The following is a 16,844-nucleotide window of genomic DNA, read 5'->3' on the forward strand; positions in this document are numbered from 1 at the left end:
TTCCGGCTTCCTAACTATTGTTTTCTTTCCTAATTTTCACCAAACAATTTGTCTCTATTTTTTATAATGCTTCTGCAAAGATAATTCTTCCTGCCATACATCAGCAAACAATCCTTTGTATCATTTGTGTTTTCAAGTGATTGATTTAATAGAAACTACTTAAAAACTCATCTTACGAACAGCCTGTACTGTGCAGTACTTTTGCATTACACTTAAATCCTTGGCATATAAATATAAACCACTTAAGACTCATGGTAAAATTCACTGATATAATTATACCATGGAGGTCCCACATAAGGATTTTATAATTCACTGTTACTGTGCACTAACAACAATTCCATCATTTTTTTCAGTATGTTATTTAAAAAGAACACTTCTAATAAAAAGTTAACTATTTCCAGTTTTTCCTACCAAGTTCCCTCCCAGAGTGCTAAATGTCAAACTCATTTCTGAATAGGCTGCACATTATGCTGATCTGTAACTGATGTTGTAATTTTGTCATTTTAGAACTTTGTATCAGGACTATTATCAAGACTCCTACTAAAAGCTTTTGGGGTCTGGTTCTCATCTTGAACTTTTTTCTTTAGTTTTTTTTGTTTCTTTGGGTTTTTGGTTTGTTAGTTTTTAAACACTGGCCTTACCTTGCCTGAAATCTGGTTCTGAAGAAATAACAGATGGACTTTCACTCGAAGTACTGTAAACATCGCTGTGGTAAGATTTGTACCTTCTCAAGGGCTCTGAAAATTTAAATCAAGGTATCAGAAGTAGAAAGCAACAGTCATAATGTAAAAATCAAACACAAACACTTGAAATTTTAAAAATATTTTCAAAGCATTTTAAAATGTCTGTCTGTGGCTGTGGAGTCTAAAAGCAAACACCCAGGGGATGCTGTGCAGTCCCATTCCGTTCCCATGGCCTGAGGGTTCTGTGGTCAGCCTGGCCTCTCTTGGCTATCCCAATACAGCCATCTCCTCTGAACTTCCCTCAACATCACTTCCAAGTTAAAACTAGTATTAAAAAAAAAACCCATTGAGACCCAACACAAAAACAGATCCCTCCTGCAAACAAAACAGGTGCAAACACTTGGTCTGCAGCTCTTGCACATACAAAGGAAATCTCCAGAACTCAGTCTCTCGTTCCTTTACAATATAAAAGGAAAAATATCCACAGAGATAAAGCAAGCACTGGAAAAATTATAATTCAGCTCATCTTCGACATCCACAAAATATGATTAACAATCAATTAGTAAGCCCCTAGAGGATATTTAATTAACCAGAACAGCTAAATTGATGTGATGAGAAATCAATACAGCAGTCTCAGTTCCCACTCTCAGGGGATTACGTAAATAACATACTGGAGCAAAGGACTCCACAGAAGGGGGAATGTACTTGACATTTGCAACTATCTCCCAGAACTTTCCTAAGCACAAGCCAACAGCCACCCACAGAATGTGCATAAAAGCAGAACACATACAAAAAGGAGAGTCTCTGCATCTTGGGAATATCAATGCTTCACTGTCAAAGCGAGACAAAAAAAACTCAGGTGCCCTTATTTGCAGATGGCTGTTTCTGGTCTGACCATAGTTAATGTTTTTGAAAACAAAAGCAGTGATATAGAAAAAACACATGTAACTGCTGTGAAAATAAGTGCCAGTCACTACAGCAAGGAATATGCAATGCAAGAATACAAAATGGGGAATATATGAGCAGGTATTTCTGGAGGTTGCAACAAGGAAATCACAAGTTCCAACTTCCCACGTCCAGAAAACAGAACATCTGGTGAAAAATTCTGAGGGAACAATAAACCTGCTGCAGAATTTCTATTAGGTCAGACAACGGATTCGTCAACATCACTACTCATATAGAGCTCCTACAGAAGCAGGAAAAATTCCAAATAGGAAAAAAGCATGAAAAGAATTAAGATAATGCAGTCAGTACTCCAAGAACTAAAGACTAGTTAATGTTCACTTTGGACTATCTGTTTCCAAAACCTTCCTCTTTAAAAGCCAATACTTTCCCCATTTCTACCCGGCTCACTTGGGCTGCATAGGGAATCTTTAAGAAAACTGGGAAAGGTAAGCAAAGCTGCAAGTCAATTCATGAAACCAACAAGTCTCACCAGCCTATCCCAGTGGCACAGTTTAGAAGGATGAAACCAAATTTATCCAAAGAACATTTTACACTTTCAGAAGGGAGCAATATGGACCTACAGCAAGATGAAAAGAATCCACTGGGGCTGTGTGGGAGCACTGAGGTTGCTTCAGTCTTTCACAATGGCTACTTTCAATGTTGTGGATTTTACAACAAAGAAATCTGCCCCCAGTCTAGCAATTACTTGCCTACCATGGGAAATAAAACCCAAATTCAGTGGGTAGCTTTTGGAGATGTGTTTTTAAAATGCTCCCAGCCCTGAAGTGAGGCATCAATCCAAACATGACACTGGAGCTACAGTACTGAAATGTTTAACTAGAACCAGACCTCCTGCTTCCCAGTAGTTTTATTAGCAGTAGGTTTTTCAAGTCTGCTGAACTGACTTTGAAGCAAGATGATGGAGAGGGAACAATAAAATATGACATGAGATTTTAAACAGACTTATTTTTTTCCACTTAGTCAGCAGTTGGGGCTTCTCAAATTGCACACAAATTATGGCTCCATTTTGGTTCTTTGAGACATGAAATTTTGAAAAAACCAAACCCGTGGTAAAACAGAAATATGCAGTTAAACCATGAGACAAGTGTTTGTAGGTGGTGGCATGATATGGGACCCTGCAGGGGGTTTGACTTCTCCTGACTCATCCTGTTAGCAGGAGCTGGTGCCATGCTGTAGGCCAAGAAGTTCACAAGTCAAGAAACCAAAAGCAAGATTTCCATATACTGTTTATCTCAATACTGTCACAGACCCCCACATAAGGCCCAACAAGGCTCAAACCTATTCACAAGTAGAGCTGGAGACAGGACCGCACCCCTGTCTTGCCACATCCTCCTCCCTAATCAAGACCACACAACCCAAGAACACAAGCAAAGGTATTCTTATCATCTGCTGGAAGCATTCAATGACCTTTCTATGCCAGGCTATCAGGCAAAGTTTAAAGGCAAATAAGAAGCTACATCCTGAAATTCCATGTAAATCCTCTAGATTTATTTCCATTTTGCTCAGTTTAGAGAAAATACATACAGATATGGAACTGTTTGCTGCTGGGGCATCTTCCTTCCACTTCCCTGCTGGCCTATACAAATGTCTGTGTACACCCCCTACATCCCCCCAGCACTGCACCCGCTCTTAACCAAGGCCTTCCTTCCTGGGGCACAGACAATATGCACTGCAGACCTGCAAATACTCAATTAAAATGTAAATATTGAGAATATTCCATCTATAATGCTTGCATAGTCATCCAAATAATTTATGTTCTCTCGTCTCCTCCAGCAAGTTTTCCTCGATTCTAACGTATCATATTAGGATTTAACTTCAAAGAAAGCATTTGGATCATGTCCAAGCAAAGCTTCTAATTAAGAATTGGCTTCCAAAGGTCACAAAGTCCCAGTTTTGGGATCAAATTAAAGTTTAGCTTTTCATACAGAAGTTTCAAATGTAAGGACAAACTTCTAGTCTGTCTAGAAGTCTGACTAGTCTGTCTAGAAGGGAAGGGGCTGAAAATTGACAACAAAAACTAAAGACTATAATAAAACAACTTATCTCCCATGTTTACAATTTTCCCTGGGAATTCTGGATAGTCTTGGTTTGTTGTCTTAGTTTCTTGGGGTTTTTTAAAAATTTTTTGGTGACTGAAGAGAGACTTCGGAACTGATTTAACTTCTATAAACACCAAGCTCATTGTAGCAAAAATAATTGTATCAGTTACCCTTCTCAACATTTCACTGTTTAGATTACAGTCTTTTACCAGAACACTTTGAACTATTTCATACCTTAGTAGAAAAATCCCACATGAGTTTAAGCATGCTTTAAGAGTTTGTAACTAAAATGAACATATAAAACTTGTACTAATAAGCAAAATAAGCATGTGGTAGCTCCATGATGCAAAGCTACATGATGCATTACAAGCTAAAGAGTCTGTCTTCGTGCTGCTTAGTGCTGCAGTGGTGCTTTTTCAAGTTCTCTATCAAAACCAGCAGAGCACAACCTCCCAGGCACCTCATGCAGCATAAAATAACAAAACGCGCTATTTACGCAAGGCGAGACATGCAAGCCCAGACAAGTCACTTACAGAGAGCCTCACCTCAGCCAACTTCAACAGAAATCAGAGAACCACATTCAGCCTGGAATTTCATTATTCTGAACACGAGTCACATCAGATACACAGGTTTTCAAATACACATCATTATGGAATTATTTCTGGCGGTACAGAGAAGGCGGCAGAATTAAACCAACAGTTTCACGACAGGGAGAGAGAGAGCTCTTGTTTGTCCTTTGAAGTTTACTGGTGGGTGTCTATTACAGGAGAGTGGTACCATAATACCACTTAAAACACATTAACTGTCCTTCAGAAGCTGGGACTCAGTTCTTTCCCATGAGTTAAATCAGTAGATTCGTATTTGCTTTTCCCTTTCCTTTCTTCTTTTCATCTAAGAAAACTTGAACTGATCTTAAGCAAGCCAGTATAGGTTTAACAAGATCCAGTTCAAATTCCTGGTAAGGATTCACATCCAACAGCTGATGAAGGAAACTAACCCATTCAGACTTGCAGGGGAGCAGGCCCATTTTAATTTGCAAGATTTCCATCACTCACATTCTACATGAAAAAGCTGTATTGCACATGCAGTCCAAGTTGCCAGCCATCCAGGCAACCCCCTGGGGAGCCCAATCTGATGCAGACAGCCTGGCAGGATCTAATCTATAGGGAAAACGTAGCCTTGGAAAACTGCACAGAACACACATTTCTAGTGCTAGGCTAGAAAGGAAAACAGAGAGATTAACAATAACAATACCAGGGTCTGGTAAGAACTCAAGTCTTGTACTTAGAAAGATACCCTTGTTTTCTGGATCTGGATCATGCCATCTGGGAAAAGGTATGCAAACAAACACAGGCCCAGACTGAGAGTTTGTCTAACAAAGTTGTTTGCCTGTTTTAATTTAAACATTTTATCCAACTGAGAATGTAATGTATTGACCAAAAATTGATAATCTCAGATTGTGTGAGCTGGTGAAAGCTCGATAGAGCAGATAAAGCAGATGTCACTCTGCTGTGCAATTATGCAATTGTAAGAGCTAGTTTACTACCTAATATGAAGCTGTATAACTCAGTAGTTGTTGATGCCACAGTACTTGTATTTTACAGATATCCCACAAATACCTTCTTCCTTGAAAAGCCATCATCTCTTGTCTCAGTAAAATCAACAGCTGGAGTTCTCTAAATGAAATAGTATCAGTCCTACCTCTCAGATCCATTAAAATTAATTCTGAACATTGTTCTACTGGACAGACCACCACACGAGAATCTACTTTGCCACCAATGAATTTAAATCACACTGCAGCACCAGAAGACAAGTGCAAACTGCCCATTCCTTTGCTTTCACATGCAAACAGATATGCCATTGTGCCTGACTCAAAAGGCCCGCAGTGAACTCAGAAACCCAGAACATACAATTCAAGAGAAAAAGGAAGTATGTGCACTTCACGGTGCTAGGTTTGTAATGCAACTATTTCTTTTTTCCTTTCTAAATCCAGTTTCCCATTTAATTCACTTCTACAGAAGCTCCCAAATTCAAATCTCTGGGGCTTAATCTGCTGGGATAAATTTGCTACCAACAGCTACCTGAATACCTGCAGAAATTTTCCCTTATTCAAAAATGCACCTTCAAACTAAGAGAGCATCTAAAATCCAGGCATTTACAGTATCCCTAACTGTAACCTTTAACTGCAACCTTCCCAGCTAAACATAGGCTGTCATAATGTGGAAATTTTATAAACTGGGTCAAAATGAGTCTTCAAGGTAGCTAATGAGAACAGTTCAATGAGATAAACACATGGAAGACGACTTAGGAGGAAAAGACTCTTGTCTAGAAATACAGAGTATTACTGCTTCTTCCTACTGACTCTATGAAGCAAAAGCAACGGATCAGACAAAAAACCATAAAATCTGAGGACTTAATAATCTGAGTTTTCTGTTGGAAAAAAAATAAAGGTAAAAAGAGAGAGGAATAAACACAGCTTGTGGGTCTGCAATTCACATGGTTCCCAACTGCAAAAACATTTAACAAAGGCTTGAAAATATTCCCAAACCACCCCCATTTCTCCACCCCTGGATTCAGCATTCCAGAGCTTCAGCAAGATCAACTTTTTCGGTATCCTTCCATCTTTTTTTGCCTTGTCTGCTATTTCAACCCACAACCAGCTATATTATTACTCTCTTAACTGGTTTTGTCCTCCTGTATTCCGCAAGGACATGGGCAAGCTTTATGCTCCCTCATGCCTCTCACTTACAACATCCTCATAAACAACACCGCATTTAAAAAAAAAATTTAAAAGGGTACTCATTCACTCAAGTAACATATAAACCCTTTCACTTTGAATTATGCATACACTCAAAACAAAGAGTGGGGGGAGGAGCTGCCTAAGCAAAAGGAGAGGTTCACACAAGGCTACCATTACCATATCACAGCCTTGTGCCTTGCTGCTGAGCTATTTGAAGGCAGGCCTAGAATAGAAAAATTTGAGTGTGTGTACACTTAACTAGTGTCAGGAGATACCATCAGTTTGGTGGGAGAGAAGGCAAAAAAACCTGGAGCATGTGAGAAGAAATGACACCTTCCTGCTCTTGAGCTGCAATGCAATCTTGCAAAATGTAAAAGAATATTATTTTCTCTCTGAAAGAAATGGGACACTATCAGCAGGTGCCAGGCAACAACTTCCAAGCTTCAAAAGAACAACAAAAACAAAACCTGCTCTCCAGGCACAGGTAAGATGTTTGGGTTTAACACCTAACAACTTCAAAACTCTAATAAACTCTCAAGTCACAAAACCTCCATAACAAAACAAGAATGAACAAAAGGGCAAGGCTGAAGAACTTACTGTCTTGGTAAAATTACCACATACTTTTGGAGTCTCTTATTAGTGATCAGAATTGGCTACACCTTAAGTCAAATAGCAGATTCTTGCCCTTGCCCCCATCTGGCTAAATGGCACCTAATCATAAACAACCATCTTTAGTATAGAAGAGATAAACAACCCCAACCCTGAAACTGTACAGCAGATTAACACAAGACAGCAAGTTCAAGAGCAAGGCAGTCACAAGGACACAGTCCTTGGAAGCCTTGTGAGGCTAAATCTGAGATGTTCCAACAGTATATTATAGTGCACTTCAGATGGTCTGCAGCTCACTACACAGTATTACAGCACAGCTGTAATTAAAGCCCTGTCATTCTTTCCACTATAAACTCTGCTTTTCATGAGTTTATAATTTAGATTGTAAAAATCTGTTCTGAGTGAAAGCTTGGCAAACCAGAGCCTATGCATAAGAACATTTTCTTTTTCCAAGGCAGTCAGCTCATTAAGGTTTTATGAATAACAGAAAAGTTTACCAGCTTAACCCAAAGTAAGTTAAAGAAAAATAAGCCATATGTCACTTAAATTCCTTTGTAGTTTGAGGAGGGAAGTTTTATCTCGCCAAGTTCAACTCACAGAGAGTCCAATGTCACTTCACAATTCAAAAACAGAAAAACAATGTATACAGCCAAAAGTGGAGACTCAATACAATTTACACAGGCTTAGCTGTAACCTAGACCTGGGCTCAACTGAACTGAAATTATCCCCAGACCTGGCAAAGAGAAGGCAGATTGTGTCTCCTCTGCTACCCAATCATAACCCCATTTCCTGTGACTCCTTGCCCATTCCTCCCCCTCCAAACTGAAATGAACTCTTATTCCAAACTGCATGAACTTTTGCAGTTTCACTCATACCTCTTTCCTATTTTTCACTCAGACCTCTCAGCTATGCTGGTCAGAAGAGTAATTCCACACACACTTGACACTTGATAGTGCTGGATGTGGAAATATCTGTCTACCCACTAAGTACTTCAAAATTACATACAACAGTGATGCACAAAACCCCTCAAGAATGTTTTTCATTTCCTTGACAGACGAAGCTGGCAATAGATTTCTTATGAAAGATCTCAAAGGACATGTCTCGTGTAAAAAAATGTAAGATGGGGAACAGTAAAACATATGGAACAAAAAAAAAGGAAAAGGGAAACAAGTCTTAACAGACTAGCAGACTTTATGTATTAAGACTCGTGAATCTGCTCACTAAGGCAGAATAGATACTTCCAGTCAGGCTTCTCAAGCCCTGTAAGACAACAGCAACTAACTCCTATGTGGAAAAGCATTCATCATCCATCTTATTAGAATACTCCTTTAAACTGGCTCATTAAAAATTCACATTCACAACCAGTTTTTTGGTCCAAAAGATTTTCTTTAAGTAGTTAACTGACTGAAGAAATCCAACAACTGAGAACCTAAAATGTAACAGTGAAGCACACATTCCCACCTTCAAGAGTGAAACACACCTTCCTTAAAAATAGAAAACTCTGAAACCCAGCTACCTGTTGAGAAAGTGTCTTTACTCCTTTCCTGGCAAGTAATTCAGAAGGATGAGTGAGGGCAGTGAGTAATTGGCTATTGCCTCAATCTTCCCTGTACACGTTTGTCACAGCCTCTGTGACTACTAGGGCCCAGTTCCCAGTTCACTTTGACTGCACTTTCACCCATTCCCCTTATGAATTGAGTAGTTTCACACATCTGACCTATCTCAGTTTGCAAGGCACGGGCATGTTTTGTTTTCTGCCATCTCCCAATCTGCTTGAATGAGAATGATAAACCCATTGCTCATCAATGGGTTTGGCCATGCTTTTGGTTTTGCTCTTGTGCAACACAAACCTGCACAAAGGTGCACTCCTGAACAACAGGGCTATTGAGCTTTCCCAATTCTGGGCGTGGCCTCCTCTTAAACTCTGTCAGCTGCCTATCTCCAACATCGAGTTGACTCATATACTTGAGATGGACTCTGTTGATTTCAGACTCTTAAACCAAAAGCCAACCAAGCTTCCCTCTACCTCATCAGACATCTCGGTAGATAATAACAGATAGTAAACTGCTAGAGAGATAAACAATGGTATCTTCATCGTGCTGCTTTCATCTACGTTCATTTCTTCACATGATAATGTAACCCTCATCGGAAGATGCTGATTTGATAGCACAAAAGAACTCCAGCTGTACAGAAATCACAGCAGCTTTTTAACCTGCTTATGCCATTTCAGCAACACTCCTCCTTTCTGGAACAAAAGGAAAGGATTTGCTTTCCATGCTAAATGCAATATAAGCATCTCCCAAGATGGCCATAAAGGGCATAAGCAGGCTTTTCAGAAATTCAGCCTTCACAAAAGGCTTTATCATCTCTCCTTAATATGGAGGTGTTTACAGCTCAGGCAGAAGAAGGAGGCCACGGTAGGGTGTGTTTTCACAGTTACTTCTGTCATACACCAGGCAGGCTAACTCATGAGTGCACCTGAGTAAATGCCTGAGCTAGCTCTGTACATACAGCTCTTGTACCACACACCTTGGATGACCCAAGTTATGCCTTCTGGCCCAGCACAAGCAGGATCCAGCTCTGCTCTCAGTTTCTATCCAACTGTCTCAAACTTACAGCCCCTGAATATCACAACACAAAACCAAAGTAAATAAAACAGAGTTCCACTTACAGGGTTCTGCATCAAGGTCATTTTATAACTTTCCCCACAACAAGACTTGTTTTTCCCCCATGCATTTTTTTTAATGGACTGATAGAACTTGTGTGAGGTATTCCCACTGAAGTAAAGATCTGAACATGAAGCCAAAAAAAAAAAAAATCATATTTAAGGGCTTAAGTCCAGAGTTATACAGCACAAAAACAGAGATCTGGAGATTAAATTCTGCCTTTCCTCAGGGGCATAAATCCATCTCTAATAGCTGGAGATGAGAATCTTCCTTCGAGGAAAATTACTTGACAATTGGCTGTTACCAGTTTTTTTTTTTTTTCTTTCTAATTGTAATTGATGAGCTTGATACTTGTTAGAGATCAACTACTCTGAGTAAGCAATCTGGACAACCACACTTATCTTCACTGGCAACAGATGCTCTAATGACTTCATGTTATATAAAAAAGATGAAGCAAAGACCTCAGCTGTTTTAAGAGCTGCTACAAGAAAACTCAAATTTATCATAACGAGAAATCTTTACTTGATGACTGGAATACTCAGAAAATCAAAAAGCTTCACTAACCTTCTACATTCATAGCTTCCCTCAGAAGCTGCAACTTCTTCTGCCTCTCTCTTATCCTGTCAAAGGCACTTGATATTGCTGCAGAAGTTGATGTCTCAGGCCCGTGGCGCGTTTGGTCCAGTTTTTGCGGTCCGAAGACATCCAGTGCTATGCTCCCATCAGAGTATCTTGCTTCCTTGTTTCTGGCAGCAGTAGAAGTCCGTACTGTAAACGTTTCACACTGATGGCTGTGCCTGTGAGAGCCTCCAGCATGGTCCCTCTCAGCTGCCTTGTCAGTACTGCAAAGCAAATCTGTGGAAGAAGCCCATATTTTCCGTTTGGGAGGGACATCTGTGTGAAGGTGACCTTTTTTCTCAAGCTCACTGGTTTTACACCTATGAGGACAGAAAGCATCTTCCTGACCCGAACTGTAATCTGCAGAAATGCCCTGGAAAAACTCTTCCTCGTCTCGTGTTCCTCTGATGGACAGAAATCCCATAGACTTGCTAAGTCCTTTGTTAAGGGTGGTCTGTTGAGAGAAGTGAGCTCTGTGTCCATCAGGCGCATCAACTGCCAATGTATTTCCTGGAATAAGGAGACATTTCATACATGTAATTTTTTACCTAATACACAGGAGTCCAACACAAATCAGTTAAAGTGTACAATGAACATATGCTTGAGCATTGGTTTTTATCACACAAAGCATTGAGAAGGCTACTCCAAGGGCTCCCTCAGTCAGCAAAGACAGAAATCCAGATACTTCATATATGATGACTATTTTATTTCTTTTATTTCTAAAATGCCCAAGAAAAACAGTAAGACCTACTATAACTCAGTATTAACAATAAAAGCCCCCAAATGATCATATAATTGCTGAAAGTTTTCACATTAGTTTCATTTTCAAAATAGCCTGGACTATCACCAAAAATACTACTTAATAATCAATCTGAAATCAGCCATTCCTCTCACGCCCAGATACACCGCCTACAGGTATTAATAACAAGTCCAGGTTTGTTCTACAGATTTACAGATGCCCTGCAACAGAGTCAGCACTAAGGAAAGAATGACTGTGTACTTAGGAATTATAAAAATCTTGGATCTTCCTCTAATGACTAATTTTGGTGACTACAGTTGCTCCTGATAAAGATTACCCTGAAACCAAACCAGCAAAGCTTCCAAGGTTAAAATGATTCTATGAGTCTGCATCCTTTGAGTTTCACTAACACATGGATCTGCCAATACTTAGGAATCTCTCTTCTCCCTCTCTCTTCTCACAAAATTACTTCCAGAATAAAAGAAACTGCCAGAGATAGAACCATATCAGTGAAAAACGTGGTCTCTGAAGAATATCATGTCATGGTGACCAAGAAGTTTTGACCCAGGTGCAGCCAGCATGGCATGTGAGTGATGCCTTCCTTAGAGCTAGCTCCCTCTTTATGGTGATATTCCCATCCATGTACATTCTTCAAGAAGGAGCAGCCTTGAAGATTTCACTGCAAAAGCAAGCAGTCATGAGCTTAAAGTAATCACTGTGCTGTATCTACTAATCTTAAAGAATGCTGCATAGTCCTGCCTGCATCGATTGAAATTAACTGCCTCACTCGCACAGCAGGCTCCTGATGATCTTTATCTGGAGTGTTATCCTTCCAAACAGAATTTCACTGAATGCTTTAGGGATGTTTGGAAATGTAGTCACTAGTGTTCTAAAAGCTTATGGCTTTTAAAGGTGTAAACACCTTTCAACTCTGATATTCTCCTTCAAGAGGGGCTGTGCTTTTAGTTTGTAATTTTTATTTCTGTGATACTTAACTAACAACCAAAACCAGCAAGACTCAAGCCAAATGCAACCAAGTAGCCCCTTGCTTCCTACCACCACGCAAATACATGATGGTAAAATGTTAGGGTTTGGATTGTCTAAAAGGTGTCTTGTAAGAAATCACACACAATTCCCACATGCTCTAGCCAAAAACATTTTTGCCAATGAGAACGAGCTAATCTTCTAAAAGGATCTGATGTCTCATTTCATACTTTGCAAAGATAACTTTAATACTAAACTAAACATAATTATCTTAGTGGTCAAGTAAATATTACATTATTACCTTATTCTCAGACTATACATCATCCTAAGGCTGGTGAACTACATATAGTATTCACACACAAAAAAGCCTTTTAAAAATAAGTGTTCATTGTGAAGTTCCCATTATCCATCTAAAGCAGAGGGACAATATCCACTCTGCAAACACATACTTCACATTCATGTACATGCACCAAGGACAAACAATCCTGAACAGGATTTTAACTCAGTCATTTGTGAGATAAAAAAACTAAACACTGGCAGTTTGCTTTTTAAGATAGCCAACAGAAACGCAAAACAAAAAGAGCTCTGAGAATCCTCCCCAGTAATGAGAGTTCCAAGATAATTTTAGGCTGGAAAAAACCAAAACAATCTCCTCTACACGCTGTAAAAACACCCCAAACACCCACTTCTTTAACACTGAAAGCATTTACATGCAGGCAACTTACTGAACAAAACAAAGGCAAACCAAGCAGAAAAATACCCAAGAGAAGCAGACAGCTGCAACTCCAATACACTACCACAGCTATGCACACAGGATTACTTGCTACAGCACTGGTCATGACTCAGAAGAACATTCCTGGTTCAAAAGGTCATTAGGTCTCTGCACACTGAAGCACGATCTTGTTGAAGTATCACATGCAATGAAGAGTCACCAGGTACTTTTAGCACCTGTGGGTATCCTCCCTACAGCACCCCAGAGACACAACCCTGTCTTGCTGTGTGCTGGTGAGAAAGACCCTACCTGTCCCTCAAAAAGAGTGCTGGGGGAAGGAGCATCCTCCCCACCAAAGCTGGTTCTTGTGGACTAAGAGATACCAGAAGCTATTTCCTGTTGGTACAGAGGCACTGAAGACACAAGCTCCTTTGCCTCAGCCCACAAGAGATTCTCTCTATTCCACACATCAGCCACCCACTGGGCTTCCCCTCATGAGAAAAAGTGAAGGCCATGAGCACTCTCACGGGCAGTGACTAGGGCAGCACTCATGGCTACAGCTTTGCCACTCCACCAGCCAAGTGCACGATAAGACAGGAGGTGAGCTGTCCTGTCAGCAAGTAGTGCAGGAGGTGTTCCACTTGCACACTGCTCTGCCACTCTACAGGTCTAACTCAGATCCACATTGACTTAAGCACTTCAGCATGAGATTTTTACATAGTACCAAAATGAATCTACAGCTGGCCTCAGTATTCAGGCTTGAGACTGCAAAATTCTCTTGGAAGTCTTTCATCTGTCCTTTATTACTCTCCCCATTCCCACTTTCGCTTTCCATCACCCTTGCCAATTCTTCTTCTGCAAAACTCATCCCTCTCCACATTACATTATTTCAACAAGCTCTGCCCAAATTGACTGACAGTGCCAATATAAGCTGTTTTAAATTTATCCTCAGAGAAGAGTAAAGAAGAGACTTTGGGGCAAGGAGTCCATAGCCTGAGTATCTTGAGAAGGCAGAATAAAACAAAGCAGCAATAGAGAACTTTCAAACCTGTACTTTATCCCAGCCAAAACTGCATGCTGCTTTTAACACCAGAGCACAGAGGCCAAGGATCAAGGGCAAGTCTTCCTTTTTTGAAGTACTATTATAGACTTGGTAAGTCATATGATCAACTGCTAAGGTATTGTCACTTTTTTAATCCTGGACTTCCTCCACTACCTCAGCATTACTTGGATCAAGAGTCTTAAATTACTGCAGGAAGTCTCTTTCAGCACAAGGCTCATGTATTCAGCTTCCAGAAAACAGTACACCTCCAAAACAGAGCAGACTGGAATAATATCCCTTCTTTAACACATAGATTTTCAGTTAAATAGCATGCTCAAGTCCAAATTCATTAAGTCAACACGTGGTTATTCTTCAGCTTTTCCCTCCCCAGCTTTTATAATGAAATGTGTGGGAAAACGAAGGAAAGAACCACCAGCAAAAACCTATATATAAGGAATAAACATCTAACTAATGATCAAAAGGAACCTGCATAAGAGAACCTGTACATCTTTATAATGCAAGACTCATGTTATGACCTTCCTTTTTTTTTTTTTTTAAAAAAAAAAAAAAAAAAAAAAAAAAAAAAAAAAAAAAAAAAAAAAAAGTTTGTATTTGTAATGGAAACTCTGGAGACCTATCCCAAGTATCTTGGCTCGACTAAAGACATTAATTATATCACCTGAGACCACACAGAGCTACTCCAGGCTTCAGTTACCCAGGTGTGTAACAGGACAGAGAAGTGCCTCCCTGTTTGTCAGTGAGGGTGATAGAACAAGCCATTAGCAATTAAGATGCTGCAGCATGTAAGCAACTTCAAAAGGAATACTTTCCCCTTCCCCAGTAATTTCTCTGTTGCACTAAACTCTCCTCCTTGCTCATCTGAAGAGTGTATGGGTTCTTGATTCCTCATATCGCCCTTGGGTGTTTATCCTCTACTTGATGTTACATTAGTGCAATTATTTATAATTACTGTAAATAATTCAAAAGCAATTACAGGAACTGTATGATTCCAATGTATAATATATAGCAAGGGAATATATACAATAAAAATAGCAATTAATAACCAGGAGTTCACGATTAAATTCCCTTGTGGTGCTAAAATGAAACTCTAGTTTTCCATACACACCTTCAACTGCCAGATGTTACATTTGCTAAATAACCATAGAGCTACTTCCTTCTTCCTTTGCTGTTTTCAGCTATGAATGCAACTACATCCTCTTTTACACCAGTGTCATTCACAGACCATCTTTCACTTATGCTGACAGTAATCTGGTTGATTTTCCTCTGAGAAAGAATTGTTGTTGTTGTCAAACTAAATCCAGTCTGTCTGTGATTACTTGTGTAGCAGCTTGATCACACAGACAATTAATCCAACATTAAATAAGTGCAAACACAGTTGGTGTCACCACATACTGTATCTGGTTTTGCTGCGTAAACTCAACTCAATTTTCTTTAAAGTCTTTCTGCCTGCCCCTTCCCTTTGTTTGCACAAAACAGAAGACCTTTTTCAACTCCATTATGGATTTTGACTTGTGGATGTATGTAGATGCACACATATGGGAGTGGGGGGTGGTTAGGAAGAGAGAGGGGCTGGGGGGAGCAAGGAAGGACTGCCCATGTGTGCATGAGAACACACACCATCACTGCCAGATTGGAAGGTCTCAAGAGAGGAAATTATTATACAGGAGTTTAAAAAACATCTCCCACGCCATCTTTGTGCAGAAAACAAAGCAACAGAAAAAAGCTCTTTCTCCCCAGACAATGTGGTTAGTTTCTAAAATATGAGTGGGGAGCTGGTGGAGGAGTTGGGTTTGCAATCCCTTTGGGGCAGGCTAAAAGCCAAACAGAAGACAACAGAGCCAGATGTGGCCTGTGGGTTGACTGCTAGGAATGGCACTCCCTCTCTTCTTTTCCTTTCTAAATTGTTAAGAAAAATCCAAGTTTCAGACGGAAGTACCCCTAAACAATGCATTCTCTGTGAAGGAAGAACTGAACTGGATACAAGGACTGTTGAAAGCACCGTATGTAATGGCCAAGTTATAAATCCTGTATAACAATTAGCATTCTGCTTTGGATTGACAGCACTTCTATCAAAAACACCAAACAGCTCCAAACACCAGGCATCTTGTTTAGAACAGTGGTAGTGAGCCTTGCCAAGCAGCACTTCATATATCATAAATGCAACATTTTACCTCTTCCCTTCCTCAGCATCTCCACAAGAAAAGGCAACCATTGCTCTTTCCCACTCAGCTTTATGGGTCAGGGTGTTTTTGGTACATTTCTCAATCAAGTAGGCAAAAGATCCACCTAGCTACTCCCTTCCTGGACTTTTGTGCATCCCAGAAGAAGCTCAGTGTTACAGCTGCTTTTTCTGCATAGAGACAGCATTTCAGCATTTGGCATCTCTGGATTGGTTTCCTCACTGATCTTTGTGTCCGCTCCTGTTTTACCTTCAGAGTTCTGAGTTTGTCCTCAGCACCACCCTGGCAGTATTTCCAACAGTGCCAGGCTGGAAGCTCCCAATACCTGCAGAAACTATACCTAAATTTAAAAGATTTCTATCAATGCCAACCACCAGTACTGCTAGATGCAAATAGAAACACTTATTGGAAGAAAACAGAGATGGCTTCTGGAGTGAAAAAGGATGAAACCCTTTTTTTTTTTTTTTGTCTTTCAACAAGAAATCTTCATCTGGCTTTCATTTAGTTTTGCTGAACTTTGAAATTTATTCTCCACCTACTCAGTTCTTTTTTTTTCCGGAACTGAGGAGCCAGGGGAAATAAAAAAACATAAAATAATAAAGAAGTAAATTTAGTATACTTACAGATGACAAATTTTCAAGTAAATTGAACTAAGTTTATGCTGCAGTTTTTGATAATTTAAGTGTGTATGTTTGGATTTATCAAGGTAATGTTTAAGCTACTTCAGTTCACATATAAAGGTCATCACTATAAACCATTTTTATTATAGACTAAAAGTTCTGTTTTCACCCAGATCAGGAACTAAAGCCATCCACAGTCAACCTCCATGGATCAAAAGCAAAAAG

The 16,844-nt window shown here is 39.8% G+C and overlaps 1 protein-coding gene across 6 annotated transcripts in view; it reads right to left on the bottom strand.

The window, feature by feature from the left end:
• Nucleotides 1-16,844, bottom strand: part of PTPN13 (protein tyrosine phosphatase non-receptor type 13) — a 111,632-nt gene that overhangs the window by 46,996 nt on the left and 47,792 nt on the right. For 5 of the 6 annotated variants that reach the window (XM_083861277.1, XM_083861274.1, XM_083861276.1 and 2 more), the window contains 2 exons: nucleotides 10,268-10,831; nucleotides 642-737 (listed from right to left, as the gene is read on the bottom strand). In XM_083861277.1, the coding sequence (XP_083717403.1) occupies nucleotides 642-737; nucleotides 10,268-10,831 (660 nt within the window). The remainder of the gene's footprint in view (nucleotides 1-641; nucleotides 738-10,267; nucleotides 10,832-16,844) is intronic. The other variant, XM_083861279.1, reaches the window with a different exon arrangement.

The sequence above is a fragment of the Zosterops lateralis genome, assembly GCF_965231275.1.
Source record: "Zosterops lateralis genome assembly, chromosome: 5".
Classification (NCBI taxonomy): Eukaryota; Metazoa; Chordata; class Aves; order Passeriformes; family Zosteropidae; genus Zosterops; species Zosterops lateralis.